The following is an 18,092-nucleotide window of genomic DNA, read 5'->3' as shown; positions in this document are numbered from 1 at the left end:
ACACTTAAATTATTTTGTTCTTAAATAAATTTAGATTTGTATTTATTTATTCTTAAAAATTAGTTATAGTCAATAGGAAATCATTTTTTTCCATGCTTCATACTTGGTATTTGTATTGTACTTTAATATTATAACGTAGAAATTTGACCTTTTTTTCTTGAGACGATACTTTCATATCGTGGTACAGGATTCACATCCTTGTGGAAATGTATTTGTGTAAAAAGGTTAGTTACGCTAGGATTGTCCTTCACCTCAACTCCTTTCTATTTTACACGATTATTATAATTATACAGATAATACGTGTAAAATTTAACTCTCGACATGCCAATTTTCTATTATTATAAAATTTATAATTGAAACGTTTTGTGGATAATTTTTTCACCGGTTTACCCATTTAATCGTACGGTTATAAATATTTAGGTATAGAAATTTAAATATTACATTTACATAAATGCCACAAATATTTTGCTGATATTTGTTGTAAAGAACTTACCTAAGACGTATAAAAAGAAAAAATATTTTTTATGGAAAACCCGTAAACTTACACGATTTTACGACTACCTATATGACTTAAGAAAACTCTATAATATGTGAATAATTAGAAAGTGAATAGGTTAGTTTTTTGTGCACAAGAATTACTTCGGCTTATCCCTTAAAATTTTTTTAAAAAAATGACCTTTAATTGTGTAATTTATAGATAAGCAGAAGATAGAAGAAATGTGTTTCACTAAAGTTATAATATATACAATATTCACATCAAAATATCATCATATGCATACTAGGTATTCTCGAAATAATCTCTCACAATTGTTATGTTTTTGTTGGATATTATATGTTATGCATAAAGTAAAATTCCTCGTAAATTAAGACATTATTTGAATTATTATTATCATATGAATATTTATAATGCATCCCTTATTAAGACAACTTTGAGTTATATCATAAGTGACCTTTAAATTAAATTATAAGAGAACTCGTGGAATAAATAAATCGAAAATATTCCTTACTGATTCGTGAGAAAATCTTAGTAGTTATATATACTGTTTCAAGAACTGAATTTAATGTTTTCGGAAAATGTTATACTACATATTATTACATAGTAGGTATAGGCGAGAATACTCACTCGAGTCGCAATACAGTTTTGTAATGCAGATCTTACGAGTATAAATATAATAACTAAAAATATTTTGATATCGTTTAAGTTTTGATTGAGTTGTAAAAGATTATGGACGGTCATACTGACTACCATAATACAGTAAGTATGTAGCTGGTCAGTTATACAGGAACACCAACGTATATGCTCAAAAAGTTGATACTTTAACACCAGCGTTTTAGATTTAGATTGTTGTAATAATACTTGTACATAACGGTTTTGAGTGATAGTTTAGAATTTTTGCCAACAAATTTGATCGTTTTTCAAAAAATTTGAGTGACTTTTGGTGATAATAAAATCGATTTTAGAACCGAAATATTTTAAACTGTTGGAACCGAAATCGAAAACGAAAACTTTACATTGATAAATTAAGTATTTAGACCGAATCAGAATTTTTAAATTATAAACGTTCTTTTAGATTCTAAAATTAAATGGTCTTATTTAGCATAATTTATTAGTTATTACTAATTTGTTTATAAATAATCAGGGATCCATTTTCATAATAAATAAATATTATTATGGACTACGAAAATTCACATTCTGGATCGGTGTCTATTTAAAATTATTATACATTTGATGTGTTTATTACATGTATATTTATTACAAAATAGTATTACATAAACATTTCTTTCCCAATATACATCATTATTATATTATCTTCGGAATAAAGCGATGATAATAATAAAATATACATAAATATAAATATAAATATATATTTATATATAAATATATATATAAATATTTCCCGCTAATGTATTACTCGTATTATGGCAAACAATGCGTGAACGAAACGTTTCGTCATTCGAAAATAATATCTTAGTGGCTGTGATTTTTTATTTAAATATTAGTACCACTGTATTTGGTATATTTCATAGGGAATTACGTTGGTTGGTAGCAATACACTGTAAAATAATTTTTCTTTACTACTATAGTATTATTATTATAATTAGGGCAGAAGACTTTTAGCTATAAAAAATCAAGAAACATGCAAAACTTATACATTTAAAATCACTATAATATGCATTTAAACAATCTTTTAGCCAATTAATTTCAGAGTATTAATAAAATTAATAGCATTTAAAATAAGTTAAAATAATTACCTAATATAATATTTTATGCCATTGCCAAGTAAATAAAATACATTTTCTTAATTTTCTTAATTAAATATGCATTCGGCTCACTGGGGCGATGATGTGGTAACGATTATCTATCTTTTAATAAAATTAATTACAGCAAATTAATTAATTGTCTTATCGAAGATCCGCAAGCTCTTTTAGAAAAAATATGTGTCCCGAACCTAGGCGCAAATTGGGGGGGGGACTTAGCCCCCAAACTAAGCCATAGTCCCCCCGAAAATCTACAAATTTAAAATGATATAATATTTTAAATGTGTACAGTTTTTTTTTTTATATATTTAAATAATATTATATATTATGAGATGGCCATGTTAATTATAAAATAAAAATGATCACTGGTATTGTAAAATTAAATGTATAATATGTATAATATTAGTTTGATGAGCGATTTTCCAGTTTGGTAATAATAAACATTGAAAGAGAAGTATTAAATCAGCTTAAAGTTGAGGATATACTATTTAAGTATACTAAGACCAATAAAAGGTTACAATTATAATTTGTTGTTTATTTTGATTGATATAGGTATAATAAAATGAATTAATAAATATATTTCTATGTTGTTAAAATTATGTTATTATAAGTCATACCCCCCTACTTAAAATTTGTGGTCAGTCGGCCGTAACAATGAAGATAAAAAAATTTAATCAGATTATGAAGTAATATTATAAGGTAAGATATGAATGGTGATTGTTGGGGGGTGTGGGGGGAAAAGCTCCCCACGGGTTTGCTTGCCCTTAATATATTCAGCCCCCCAAGTCAAAAGTTGAAATTGCGCCTATGGCCCCGAACAGTCATAAACCATATTATACGAGAAAAATTTAAAATAAATACATTTTTATACAAACCTTTTTAGTCTATTGTTTGAAATAAAAACGATGGTTTGAAAAAAATTGATTGAAGTTAAATACGTCTCAAAAACGGTAATTTGTACCGAAATTATCTGGAACCGTTACCTTTGTTTTTTATAACAAAAAGCCGGAAACAAACCAGAACAGTTATTTTTTTTCCGAGAACAAGTGAAGTTAAATTAAAACCGTTTCAGTCCCTGGTACCAATACAATAGTACGCACATAATTGTTTGTAATAGAAATAATTTGAATAAAATATTCTTATAAATTAGTTCTAGCCGTTTTCTAAACTATTGCTAAAGTTTAGTTTGTTCTTACTAGAGCTGGGATTTTAATGTCCTTAAAAATCACGAAAAATGATCTTAAAATAATGCAAAAATGCCTATAAAATTTAAAAAAATTACACTATTTGTACATAAATATTTTATTTTACTTCATATATTAATAAATAAAAAATTATTCTTTTTTGTTACAATAAATCACGAGAGCGTGCCTCATGTTGTTCCCCAATAAGTTATTGTAGATAAACATATTTTTTTCTTATTCTTCAATTTGTTCTCTTCGTTGTACTCCATTAATATGTTTGTCTCTTGATATATGTTATTGTAAGGTAAAACGTTTTTCAACAACTTTAACATTGTATACCTTACAAAACAACACTAACCCGTCGATAGAACGGGTTTTTTAAATTAAAAAACACCAAAAATGACTTAAAAACCCTTAAAATGCCCTTAAAAATAAGAAAAATAATCTTAAAATCAAAAAATGTCATAAAATTCAAAAAAAATGCAAAATAAAATTTCTTATTCTAATTTAAAAATACCTAAAACATATTTGTAACAAAACGAGCATCGTACAGAAAGCTTCAGAAAAAAATGCAAAGTGCATCAAAATCCCAGACCTAGTTGTTACTATCATGTGGAATTCAAATAAAACTGTAATACGCGTCATGGTGGTATTTTATTTTTACTTGGCTACCGAGGTGGCTGCGTTTCATGATTAGTATAAATTATGACATTAATACAAGTTAATTATGTAAGATTTCCAACGATTTTAAAGAAAATCGTATATTCTCTATGTGGCCTACGCAAGTGCAAAGGTGAGTAAGTTAATGAAAATAATTAACTCGAGTTAAGTTAAGATAACAGATGATCGATAAGTTAAAAGTTAACAATTGATAATTCATAAATTTAACCCCGTAAGTCAAAAGTTAACGAGGAAAAAAATATTAACTAAATTTAAAAAAAGTTAATCTAATTTATTTAATTGGTATGTAGGTCACACAAAAAGTAACTGCATTCTTTAGAAAGATATAATTTCTTAAATTATAATAAACAATGGTATGAAATTTTTTATCATAATATACAGCAGTGGCGCCGAAGTGTTTGAAAAATACTATGACATTGTACATCAAGGGACCACTCACTACCCTATTTCAGGGGCATCATTTCAACTTTTTGAAAGGTATGCTAAAAACAAGGCAGGCTCATGTATTATATACTAGTTATTACAACAAAAATGTTCTCACTACGCTCAACAATTTCATTCTTCGACAATATAATGATTTAATATAATATCAATATTGTATATACCTACCTAATAATCCCAAGTCAATACTCAATACCTACATTATTTTATTTTAAATTTTATTATTTATTTATTTATTTTTTTTTTTTTTGTAGACACTATGAAAATAAAACAAATCCTGAAATTTTTAATCACACATAAGTTATTTAATATAAACCAAACATTTATTTTTAAATCATTTCATTTAAATAATAACATATTAATACATATTAACAAAAATAATTTTATGTTTACTATTGGTACAGTGGGTACCTTCTGACTTCTATTTTTGCAAAATCATCAACTGCATCGTTCAAATTGATTTGATTTGTTTATTCGATTTCAACTCCAAGAACCATTAAATCTTTTAATTTTTCATCACCAATTGATGTTCTTAAGAAATTTTTTATCCTTTTCTGTGAAGAAAAAAAACATTCATTAGATGCTGTTGTCACTGGTAATGTTAGCATTATGGACAATATTTTTGTTGTTTCAGGAAATGCATACGGTAGATTTAAAACAATATTTAATATTAATTCTAATTTAAATTGGGAATTGTTTTCTAGTTCTAATGTTGCCTTTATTGAAGAAAATTCTGATGACAAGTTTAAAGTATTAATTTGAAAACTTTTGTAGTGGTCTAAGAACTTATTAATAGTACCACATTCTGCATGAAGAAAGTCAGCATTTGTATAGTCAAATACATTAAATATGTCAAAAACTTGTTCATTTTTTGAAAAACGTTCATCTAACTGCGTTACAATCCTAAAAAAGAACATACTTTTGTGAATTAATTAATTTGATGAAGTTATTAATTAGATATGTAATAAATACCTATCAACCACTTGATACAAAAGCTCAACTTTCATACTTGAAACATCTTTTTCTTTATTTTTATTTCTTCCTAAAGTGGTTTGTATAAAATAATCATAAAATAATCATTCATTGAAAGTCTGTTTTCTTTTCTCGTGCTTATTATGGGTTTGAATTTTTATGCCATTACAAATTGCTATATCAATTGCTTTTTGATGAAATTTTAACCACGATTCTTCACAGCGCAATTTTAAGATATTATTTCTTGAAGATTTCACTAATAACATGGCCTTTGATAGAATAATATTTGAATTTTAAAGTTCACATGACAAACAATGTATACATTCAAGGACAATAACCATTACCTCCAAAATTATAATAAATTTAAAAGTTGATAATTTTTTGAGTAATCTTACTGCTCTAACTGTTAGATCGCCATGTTCAGTCAGAAAAGTAATTACTTCAATTATCACAGTATAACGGCTTCTCGCTTTTTGCAATAAAGTATACCAATAATACCAACGAGTATCGACAAGTCTTTCTAAATGAATTATCTTAACAGTTTTATTTTTTGAGCTTCTACGAAAAGTTCATAACGAGTTTGACTATTCATCAGATATTTATAGAGATTTTGAATAGTATCAAAAAAATCATCTATTAAGGGCACATTTTGTATACAGTCAACCAAAGATTTAATCGGTGGGCATAACAATGAATGTATACTGCATGAGGCACAATTTCATTGATTTTTTTGTTGCACACCCGAATAAACACCACTCATAACAGAAGCACCGTCATAGCATTGAGCAACGCATTTATTGATGTCCAAATTATTTTCTTGAAAAAATTTTACTATTTCTTGAGCTAGAGAAGTAGCATCAGATTTTTTCATGTGACTGCAACCTAGTGCTTTTTAAAATATATTGAATTTTATGTCTACAAATCGTATAACAAAACTTAATTGCTCTTTTTTAGATGAATCTTTAGTTTCATCTACTAAAATTGAATATACACCAAATTAAGACATTTTGCTTAGAATGTTTTTTCTAGTGCAGCAACCAAGAACACGAATAAGATCATTTTGATATTATGGTGAGGTATAATGTCCATATCTCGATCTTAGTCTTATTTTCATAGAATCATCTGAAAATGTTTTTAATAACTCTATAAAATTACATTTATTTTTGGACATACTGAACTCATTTTTTCCTTGAAATGCCAGCCCTTATTTAGCCAAATATAAAATTGCCTTTAATAAAAAGTATATATGCTTCCTGTTATTGTCTATTTCAAGAGCTCTTTATGATTTTAAAAGATTAGCAACCGAATTTTGATTGGATTGTATGGCTAAATATTGATTCCATTTTTCTACTGATGATAAATGATTTTCACTCCGACTATGTTTAGTCAAATATTGTAATGGATTTCTCTAACACTTGACTCCTGTATCAATATAGACAACATTACCAATTTTTTGTCCCCGAAAATTACCACTTGAAGAAAAATTTCAAAATTTTTTAACTTGATAGATCATTTTTAAATCAACTGTGAAAAGCTAAGTTATTTCAATTGCTAATTAAACAAGTAAAGTTCAAAAGTTTATTAGAAAATAAATTAACTATGCACACATTTGTGCAAGTGTTATATTCAATGCGATGATAGTAACGTGAAGTTGAGAAAGAAAAAATAACTTAGCTACCACAAACAAGTATATTAATAGGAGCCAGGGTTGTTATATTGAAAACCAGTGATAGTTTAAGTTTATATCTTTGTCAAACTTAACTGGTCTAACAAGTGACCACGACGAGGGGCGTCATTTTTTTTTGGGGGGGGAAGTGCATGGAGGGCTTTTTCCCTAGTCTGATAAAAAAGAATCCTAAAGGGCCGGTCGTTGTCGATTAACCATAAGCCGTTACTTGTGAAAAATCAAGCGAATTTTATAATTTTGAAAATACTGCATACTAGATAATTATTTATTGCCACAATATTTGGTAATTGCCAATTGGTATAAACTATAAATAGACACATGAGAATTTTACAAAAGTATTAGATTTTTGAATGAACTTAACCATAATTTCAGCAAATTAGCAATGAAATCATTTTTACTTGTAATATTTTCTTATCATCCAGTCCTGATTATTTCAACAATAAAGAAGGACTGAAATAATTTCAGTATTCATAATTAATTATTAATTTCAGTCCTTATTTATTGTCTTTCCTTAATCATTATAGTAATTTTAAAATTGATAATTTAATACTTCAAACTGAATTCTTATCTGCAAAAAACTTAAATTATTCTAATAAGGAATGAGACGATGGAATTTATGATCCTTTTTCTATTTCTAAGATTTTGAATAAACTTCCTAAAGCTTTTATTGAAATTCTTAAAATTGTTATGGGCTACCACATATTCCTAGAAACATGTATAAATAGAATTGTGCGTAACACAATATCACAGGTGTTGCACACCTATATTTGATTAGTTGGCCATAAACCAGTAATATATATTAAAAGATTAATATATATTCCTAGAAACACCTACATTTAATTAGTTGGCCATAAACCAGTAATATATATTAAAAGATGTAATCTATAGAATAATGAAGTAGGTCAAACCAACAATGGCCTGTTGCTAAATAAGGAATAATGCCGAAACAACAAGTCCTATGACGTCAATCGAGCCATATAAAAGAGGGATCAAAATGACCATAATTCAGATGAGTTCTAGTCACAGAACAACAAGCAACTTCACGTCACTCTGTATCAGAATTTTTGTTAACACTTCAAGTTATAAAATAAATGTATTAAACGTATAAGTCTCATGTTTATTAAAATTAAATACATCTTCGACTGCAATACTTGAAATCGAGCCGGTGACACGTAACAAAATAATAAATATTCTTTTAACTTTGCATGTAACAACTGCTTCCATTCCAATGAACGTTTTTTTTCGCCTCTAATTAAATAAAATCTACGCTTGACAATGGGAAATGATCGGCTGAGTAATTGGTTATAGCTGTCGAAAGTGATATTGCTGCAAAAATAAGTTTAGATGATGCAGTAGATGTATTTTAAAAAATGAAAAATAGAAGATATCCACTGACAGCTTAGATTAATTTAGATTAAGTTAACCTTACTTAGGTAATGTTTATGAAATACAAAATTATATTTTGCAAAAATATAAGTTGTATAATAATAGGCAAGGCTGGACAAGTTAACGATTATTTTTAACACGTTAAAATAAGTTATTTTAAAATAATAAAGGTAAGTTAAATTAAAAGTTATTAATATAAGTTACTTATATTTTTTCTGTTAACTCGTTAAGTTTAAAGTTAAATTTTAAAAAAAAAGTAACTTATCTTAGCTTAAGGTTAAAATTTTCTAATTTGCAAAAATAAAAAATTGCACACATAATACTAGTTTTTTACGCTCACGAAAATTACTAGGGAAATTTAAAATAATACATAAAAGTATTAACTAACTAATTAATAACTATTAATAACTAATTAATTAATAAAGAAATAATAATCTTTCACAGAAATATAATAAACTAATAACAATATATTATAGATTTCCATGGGTTTATAGTGTTTATACAATAAAAATGTTATAAAAATATAATGATAAAATATAGCCCATATAATGACTATTAAAGTTATTTTTCATATTATTTTCGTCTACAGGAAATTCATATTAAAATAGTAAATTATAAATATACTAAAAACCTCATTTAATAATTTGCATTATTCTTTGCACTAAAATTAAATTTAAATTAAAAAATTAAAATTAAATTTAAAGTTAACACGTTAATCTTAAAAAAAAGTAACCTATTAAGTTAAAAGTTAATTTGTAAAAAAAAGTAATGAGTTAATTAACTTAATTTTAACTTTTAAATCGTTAATGCCTAGCCCTGATAATAGGTATAATAAATAAAATATGTAGGTGGTTAAGACTAAACAGAATGAATAATCAAATATGACATCTTTATTAAATGTTTACCGACAAATTTAACCGGTCTAGACGTGTACAGTCGTTGCCAGATAAATTGAGATGGCGGTGGCTTTTCTTAAAGTGTAGCCCAAACTAATCGCTGACAGTATGGTACATAGGTCACACAGTGGGCTATGACGCGCGAAGTCACCTAATCAACCATCACCTAACACCTAACCCCTAACCTAACCCGGTGTGTTTCGACCGCGTGGCACACTTCAGTCGCATCAACAATTTGTTTATTATAAATGTATAAAAATAAATGACTCAGCTGACCAATAACAATATTAATTATTAACAAAAATTAAAAATCGTAATCGTAAAGCTCACAGTCAAGCTAGGAAAATAATTTGGAATTCTTCTTCTTCTTCTTCTTCTTCTTCTCTTGGCTTTACAATTCTTTAAGAATTTTGGCCGCCACCGTCACCGTTCTCCAATAATCACGATCCTGAACTCCATCTTCCCAATTTGTCACTTCCAATGTTTCCAAATCCTTCCTTATTCCATCCATCCATCGCTTTCTAGGGCCAACAACCCTGCATTGTAAAAACATACTGTTAAGAAACCACCAACACTGCCTCGGATAACAAATTTGGAATTAATATCGTAAAATAATTTTTGTAACAATTTTTGGTTTATTGATGTTTTTTCGGTAAAAATATTGAAATATGGAGAACCACTAATTTTCTGTTATCGCGCCGCCGCCGCCGTCTCAATTTATCTGGCAACGACTGTAAGTACATTATCATCAACTGTTTACAAACATTATCGAATTTTCCTGGCGTCGGATGGAAAACAAAAATTTTTCGGTAATAACATCATCAGTGGCGTACATTCAATCTTGCTCTGGGGCAAAAATAATACTATAATATAATAAATAATATAATAAAAATAATAATAAAACAAAAATAATCGTTATCTTTTTTTTTTTCGTTGCACGGATAAATAAGATAAATAACTGCTATAAATAGATATTATTTTATACAACTTTTTTACCAATTTATAGTTTACTTTTACATTACAGTAAATTAATAGCTATTGGAATATAAAAACAGCAGAGTTAACAAAACTTTTTAAACACCTATGAATATAATTATTTAATTATCATAATATTTGTATAGTAGTATATTTTAAATTTAAAGCGTAATAATGAAACTACAAATATATTACACGTCATCAATAATAAAACAATTTTCTTTTCTTTTTTTTTTAACCCGGGGGGGGGTTGAACACAGACCCCCCTCCCTCCCCGTATATACGTCATTGAACATCACTAACACAATTGTTAGTGGCAAATTTCAGACACATTTCTGATTTTTATTATCAACATTATCGACAACACATGCTTGTGACAAATACTCCTTGGTCTAGAGCATAGGCGCAACTAGGGGGTGCTTGGGGGTGCTTCAGCACCCCCAGACTTTAATTTAGCACCCCCAGTTCAAAAACACCATAAATTGTAAAATCGCGTGAAAAACATAATTTTGTTCATTTTACGCAAGTTATTTTTATTTGTCGTTTTTAGCAGAAACACAAATTGTTTGTGATGATTATAGTTATACGTTATATCAAATATTATGTGATATAATATATTAATATCGACAATATCGTAGCAGTCATAGATAATAAATTAGCAGCACGATTAAATATGTATATCTAAAATCGTGGTTAGCAGTAATCAATTGATATAATTTAAAAATATGAGGGTTAGATAACAGATAAGTGATAAATGGATAAAACCAGTAGTTTATTTATAGAATACTGTCACTGTAGTTTATTCGATAAATCGCCAAATGTCATTGTTCGGCTGTTCCACGAATTAGCTATTTGTTTATCAAAAATCATATTATAATGTATACTCAATACTGTATACCGTATACGTTCTACTCGTTGACCATTGTCATTTTCTAAACCCATTACTGTACGGTTGACGGTTGTAATAAAATATATTTTGTTTTCTCATGTGAAGTGTTTTAACTGTAACCTATAATATAAATTTCAAAATGTATAGTATTTTTAATAGATTTAATAAAAAAACAAAAAAAATAATCACTCTATAGAAGATGAAAATATTGAAAATATTGACGACCCTGGAACCACTCGTCAAAGTTCATCATGTGAATTAAAAGGAAATATTACAGTGGCACTTCCAGGTACCTATATAATATTAAAATAATTGAACTGCTCATCGAAATAGTAGCCTATTCCATCAATACATTAGAGGGAGTAAATTAGCTTAAAAGGTTTTATATTTAAACTTAATTTTTTTTTTTTTTTTTTGGTTTTTGTACGTAGTATTGTATTGTAGTTCAATCCTTATGCGTTTTTTGGAATTAAAAGACTTAATTCTTCGTAGTTTATGTTAAATTGATAACTTTTACTTTTATACTTTTTGCACTTTTTTTATTCAAAACAATTTATTTCAAAGTAAGCCAGTTTTGCATTTGTCATAATATTTATTTTTACTAAACAATGTATTGTTATTTAATTTTTATGGAGTAGGGCACTATACTTTACTTGTTAAAATTTTATAATAAACAAGTTTTTTTCAAATGGTTTTATATTAAAGAATGTGAAGAATCGCCACAGTCAAATTCAAACATTGCAACGTATTCTGGTTTAAGTTTAGCTGACTTAGGTACATTGGATACTGGACCATGTCGCCCTGTTCTCTTTGTAAGTTTCTTTTTGATTTTTAGAAAATATATTAACACTATGGAAGATTTTGCTAAAATAGAATGTATTATGGTATATATAAAACCATTATACATTACTACATTAGCTATTTTATTATTAAATTAATATTTATCAAATAAAATATTTTATATTGAGGAATATTTTAAATTAAGTAATTTAAATATAAAAATGTTTAAAATATATTTTCAATTGTTAACTTTACCATTATAAAAATATATAAACATTCTTATCATGGACTTCATAAGTTTATTTGAATCCATATAGGCTTACATAAAAACAAAATTTGGAAAGCAGTATAGGTCATTCCAAAGTGAATGGTATACAAATTATGAATGGTTAGAGTACAGCATAAAATGTAATGCTGCGTTTTGTTTTGTTTGCCGAATGTTCGGCTAAGGGCAAGTATGGAGCAACAGCGTTTCACAGATTTATCAATATTGAATATTGAAAGAGATATTGTTAATAAAATTACTTCATCAGAAATACTAGAAAAATATTCAACTACTAAAAGAAAAATAATATTAGTATGAAATGTAAGAATTTTGAATTATATATTTAGTTATAAAATGTACCTTATAAAAGTAACTGCTAAAAATTTTAAATTATATTATTAATACATAATAATTTTAACAAATTATAAAATAGATTTTTTTTATTTGTATCGCCTAAATAATATAATATATGTAATATCAGGTATATTACTGTTAGTATACTTAAATATTGTGTGCCATGTTTTTATGGTTCATTTAAGAATGGTTATAGTAATTATAAGATTTAAATATGGTATTTGGGGGTGTGGGGGTATAGTCCCCACGGGTCTGTGTCCTCTACATAATTTTAGCACCCCCAGTGTTTGGCTTCTAGTTGCGCCTATGGTCTAGAGGTGACTTTATTTATCAAAATTTGATATTATTTAATAATATTGTTCATGTAACGCAAATATTATTTTTTATACACTGGTTGCGAAACCACTAAGGCGATAAACCATTTGCATTTTTGTAATTGGCTCTCAAAAACAACTTAAACACTTAAACCTATTACCGGTAATTAATACTTACTATACAATGACATATCGTAGTTATTCGTTCTGTACGTCGAAAAACATCGTGCGTAAACGTATTGACTCTGGTATGTTATTAGTTTCTATTTTTCGTTTACCATTATTACGCTTTTATTTTATTATAATAATGGCTTCAACGATGTTTTTTTTCATTATAACCACAGTTATGGAAACAAGATGTAGCTTACAAAAATAAACTCTGCTACTTTTTATGTTCTATATAATTTATAAGTACAAGTAATAATTAAAAAAAAAAACCCATAATATCCGACCAAAACCACTTCGTTGTAAATTCGTGTATGAAAAGCTCTCTTAAAAATATGTAAACACAGTATATTTAATAATGACTAAAGCTTTAAAATATGTTGAAACTATGTAAAATGATGTTTCAAATTTTACAAATAACTAACACGACATATAAGATTGTTTGTAATATTATTTATATTGTTTACATGACAGGAAATGTAAACAAATATATAATTAATAATTAATTTCCTGCAATTTGTATGATTACTTCCTGTCAAGTAAAAAATATGTTAATTAAGTGATGAACTTTACAAATAATCTTATTCGTCATCAGTGGCGTACGCAAGGGGAGTGTTAGGGAGAAATAATATACACCCTCATGAATAGTTCAATGTATCTTTTCGAATTATGAAACAATGACTAAAAAAAAAAAATTTCCCAATAAAATATCCATCATTATTAATAAACATTAACATAACATATTAAATGACAAAAACATAGATCTAATTATTCTGTAGGTGATCCGAAACATTTTTTTTTTTTAATTATTATATTCCTTCCATTCGTTGACAACTTAGTTCAACAGATAAAAAAAAAATGAGTTATATAAAATATTTTCAATAATATAAATATTGTACACAATTGTGTGCATTTTATATTATTTTAAAATTGATATTGATTGCAAAATTCATATACATACAGTTGTATAAAATATTGTGTGCTCGATAGAGAAAGTCCATAATAATCTATCGTAATTACCGACTTAAGTTTGTAAGTAGTTAAGATACCAGCTTCTAGTACTTTGTCGGTATATCTTATTTTCAAGCCTGGAAGTTAATAAGTTAAAAGTTAAGTTAAATTAACTTATTACCTTAACTTATTTCATTACTAATAAATTAACTTAACTTAACTCATTTCCTTACAGATTAACTTGAAACTAACATTATTTTTTCGTTTATCCCAATTAAGTAAATTTTGATTTTCTAAACCAAAAAAATATTTTTGTAAAATATCGCATTCGATAATAAGTTCATGGTATTTAAAAAAATATAAAAATAAAAATTTCGAAGACTTTTTAGATGAGACCATAATATTTATCTCGGAATTATCTATTGATATAGGTCCCACCATTCTCGGGAAAAGTATTCAACCGTCTACAGACTATTGAATAAAAGAAGTCAAGCCACCCATGAATTACATTACCATTGTCATGAAAAGTGGCCGTAAATCTATATAATAAAAATAGGTACATATTATCATTTAATATGACTAAAAAAAAAGTTTAACAGACTAAATAATTCTTAATAATAATTGTACTCTATTATTATTAAAATTATTCCATAATCTATGAAATTATTAAATAAGATTGATATTATTAAATATTATTGAATAAGAAAAGAAATGAAAGAATTTTTGTATGACTTAAACCGTTTGATTATCTATATGGATAATTTTATATTGACATCATCCATATGCAAATGGATAATGTTAAATATTGGTGGATAAAGTCCGAAATTTAGATATTAGCCAAACGCAGTAGCTAAACTTGTGATTAACCGTCTAAACTTAAGTTTAGCCATACTCCTAACACTAGCCGTCACATATATATTAGATTTAACATCCTAAATATGGCTCTCATATTGAAAATATATAAAAATGGTACTATTGTTACATTGTTATTTCATTCTTGCGAGAAAGGAATGGTGGAAAAATTGGTCATAAAAAATATATACTTATTCAACTGGTTAATTTACTTCGGAGTAATAAAACAAGAGATTTTCAAATTGATTGGCCGACGAATGAAACTTTTTTCAATAATTACTAGGAATCAGTGGTGTGTATTTACGGGGGGTGATCTGGGTGATATATCACCCCCCCCCCCCAGAACCTTTTTTTTTATTCATTTCACTTTTCTTATTTTTCTTTTAAATTCTTGAACCGTAAGTCCGTAATGGACGTAATAATTTTTAGTATTCCATCAGTCCGTTATCAATAGAAGTTAATAATAGACATAGACATAGTTGTACATAGACAGTAAACACTATAGTTATTGTTAGTTTCAAGAAAATCGTGAACATTAGATAATTATTATTATTATTATAGTTTAATATCCTAATGTTCATGGTTAGTTTATATATCTATTAATCAATTATATCTGTGATTATTTAATTTATACTATATTAGCGATAGTGCATAAACAATGTGTTCAGTGTTCACATTTGCTCTCAGTCCTTTCGTGTAATCGTGTCTCGTTTAAAATTAACCGATCAGTAAACAAATTTTTGACATTATTTTGTGATCTAACTTATATTTATTATGAAAATAAATGTATAATATTATTAATGTTGGTATAGTTTTAAATAAAATCATGTTATATAAAAGAGCACTTTACGGAAACTGGAAAATTATGATAACAAGATCCTCCTAGAAGATATTTGTCCCCTTGGCTCTAAATGTACAAAATAGTTATGGTTATATCACCTCCTAGAAAAAATTTTAGATACGCCACTGCTAGGAATTATACATCATAAGATATTATGTTGTAAAATAATAAATATAAAATGATAAATTATTATGAAATACATCAAAGTTGTGCTTACATACGTTACGTCGTTTGGCAAATCCTGTTGTACTATAAGTTGTATGAATATTCTAATTCGTCGTACAACTTCGCTAGTATCAAACTAAAATATTACAACTGATCATACTAAAAGACGTATAACTGACCGTACAAGATATATAACCCTGGGCAGTGGCGTATTCACTTGTTTCTCACTGTAGGCTTGTGAAAAATTGTCGTCCTTAAATAACTAAAATATTAGACTAAGTTATCATTTATTTATTATAAAATATACAGTAAAAATTTTTATTTATATTATAATACATAATTTCTTAAGAGTTCAACATTTTTTATGAATAATTAACAACTACATAAAATAAATTCTTTAAACTTGAATATAATAATTATTAATTATATTAGTCTACGTCAACATCTGGTAGTAGCAAAAGTGCCAATTTAATCTTTAAAATTAAATTATTTTAACATGTCTCTATTGATAACAATGCCAAATTATTTAATTTTTATAAAGCCTACTAAATACAACGATGGCTGTCTGCTACAGGTATAAGTAATATATATATTAAGTGTAATTTACCCGTAAAGTTCATTCTAAGAAGTTTAGTCGTTTGAAACCCACAACGTTTCAAAGACTTTTACTTCGCCGATGTCAACATCTTATAAGCACCGTGCGCGTGTTATGTACATCGATCAATTGTTGCAGAGCTGGCATGTTTTCAATCGCCTTCGAATACGACGAAAAAAATACGAATCAGCACACGTCGCTATATTGTACGAGTATATTATTTTAATACGTATAATACATTATACACGAATGATTACCGTTTAATTCACGAGTGTAACACTAAATATTAGTTTTCTGTTAACGTTTTTAATTCTGCCAACTAATCCGGACGGATATTTGTGTTATCATTACACAGTGTCCTAAGGTTTATGTCCGTTGCGTGGGTTCATATTATAAATTCTTGGTTATACTGTTTCAAATGATTGTTAAAAGTATGATCCTTTTTAAGGCTCAGGTGAGGCTTACATTTCCGATTTACTGTCTTCTGATTTCATAGTGTTTTATATCGATCTTCTTTATCGTACGCATAAATCACACCCAATACGATGTGTACAAACAATAATCGGTACACCCAGTCACGTTATACTAATTGGACGCTTAAGATATTGAAAACAGTTCGTTAACTTCAAGGACATTCACCTCAGATCGTGCATATCTAATGCCAAAAATACTAGAATTGTTTTAATGTTACTAGCATTTAATACTACTATTACTACTGCCGCTACTACTATTGCTCCCACGCTTATCTGTGAAATCAAATTTCTTTTAACGGCTGTGCATATATGTTCAATTCGCACTGCCTCGAGAGCCTAGTTTACCGAACGAGGATGCAGTGTCTGAAAAATATTCCGTAACGTAAAAAACCGAATTAAAATCAAACGAACGTGATCCAAAAGTTGTTTCACTGGTGAAAATATCGGAATTAGTGTGTTGTTAAGGCCGTTAAGTACAGACAAATATCGATTGTGTAATACCAATTATCTAGCTTATGCGAATAAAAATACGCGAAAAACATTGTAATACAATCAGTTTTTTATAATACGTAGCCGGCCGTCGGTAAAATTTGATTTAAAATGCGATCGACAAAAATAAGTTAGGTATGTCACCCGTTGTACATCTCGATTTTTGTTTTGAACGACTCATCAAGCGGCCAGTGTTTGTATCATTTTAACTTTTTCGTGCTGCAATCGTACAACGATATATTTTTGTACAACTTCTGTCGTTTGGACCGCCGACAAGGCTATTACGTTTTCACCGGTAGTTAGCACAACCGTATAAGCGACACTGAACGTGTCTCGTTCGCGTAACACATTATTCTCGTTAAATTTTCCCGTCCGTTCGCAACAACGGAGCGCAAAACGGCAAACGCAAGCGTTGGTGGTGTAGCGATCGTAGTGCAGCAGCGTTCGCTTTCACATTCACCGTGATTTGCGTGCGTGC

At 27.6% G+C, this 18,092-nt stretch overlaps 2 protein-coding genes across 2 annotated transcripts; one reads left to right on the top strand and one right to left on the bottom strand.

Moving 5' to 3' along the window:
- Nucleotides 1–4,987: 4,987 nt before the first annotated feature.
- LOC112694332 lies at nucleotides 4,988–6,408 on the bottom strand. The gene is made up of 3 exons (XM_025569770.1): nucleotides 6,279–6,408; nucleotides 5,538–5,607; nucleotides 4,988–5,468 (listed from the first exon to the last, which is right to left on the bottom strand). The coding sequence occupies exons 1-3, from the start codon at nucleotides 6,406–6,408 to the stop codon at nucleotides 5,036–5,038; spliced, it is 633 nt and encodes a 210-aa protein (XP_025425555.1). The 3' UTR covers nucleotides 4,988–5,035.
- A 5,142-nt stretch (nucleotides 6,409–11,550) lies between these two features.
- Nucleotides 11,551–12,710, top strand: LOC112694335 (the record flags this gene model as incomplete). Its single annotated transcript, XM_025569775.1, has 3 exons — nucleotides 11,551–11,659; nucleotides 12,076–12,182; nucleotides 12,468–12,710. Coding segments are annotated over 3 exons (348 nt in total), but the record flags the coding sequence as incomplete, so codon positions are not given.
- Nucleotides 12,711–18,092: the final 5,382 nt, after the last annotated feature.

Source organism: Sipha flava, unplaced genomic scaffold, assembly GCF_003268045.1.
Source record: "Sipha flava isolate LNK unplaced genomic scaffold, YSA_version1 127_pilon_pilon, whole genome shotgun sequence".
Classification (NCBI taxonomy): Eukaryota; Metazoa; Arthropoda; class Insecta; order Hemiptera; family Aphididae; genus Sipha; species Sipha flava.
Note: the sequence above shows the minus strand (reverse complement) of the source record. Positions and strands in the feature narration are given on the sequence as shown.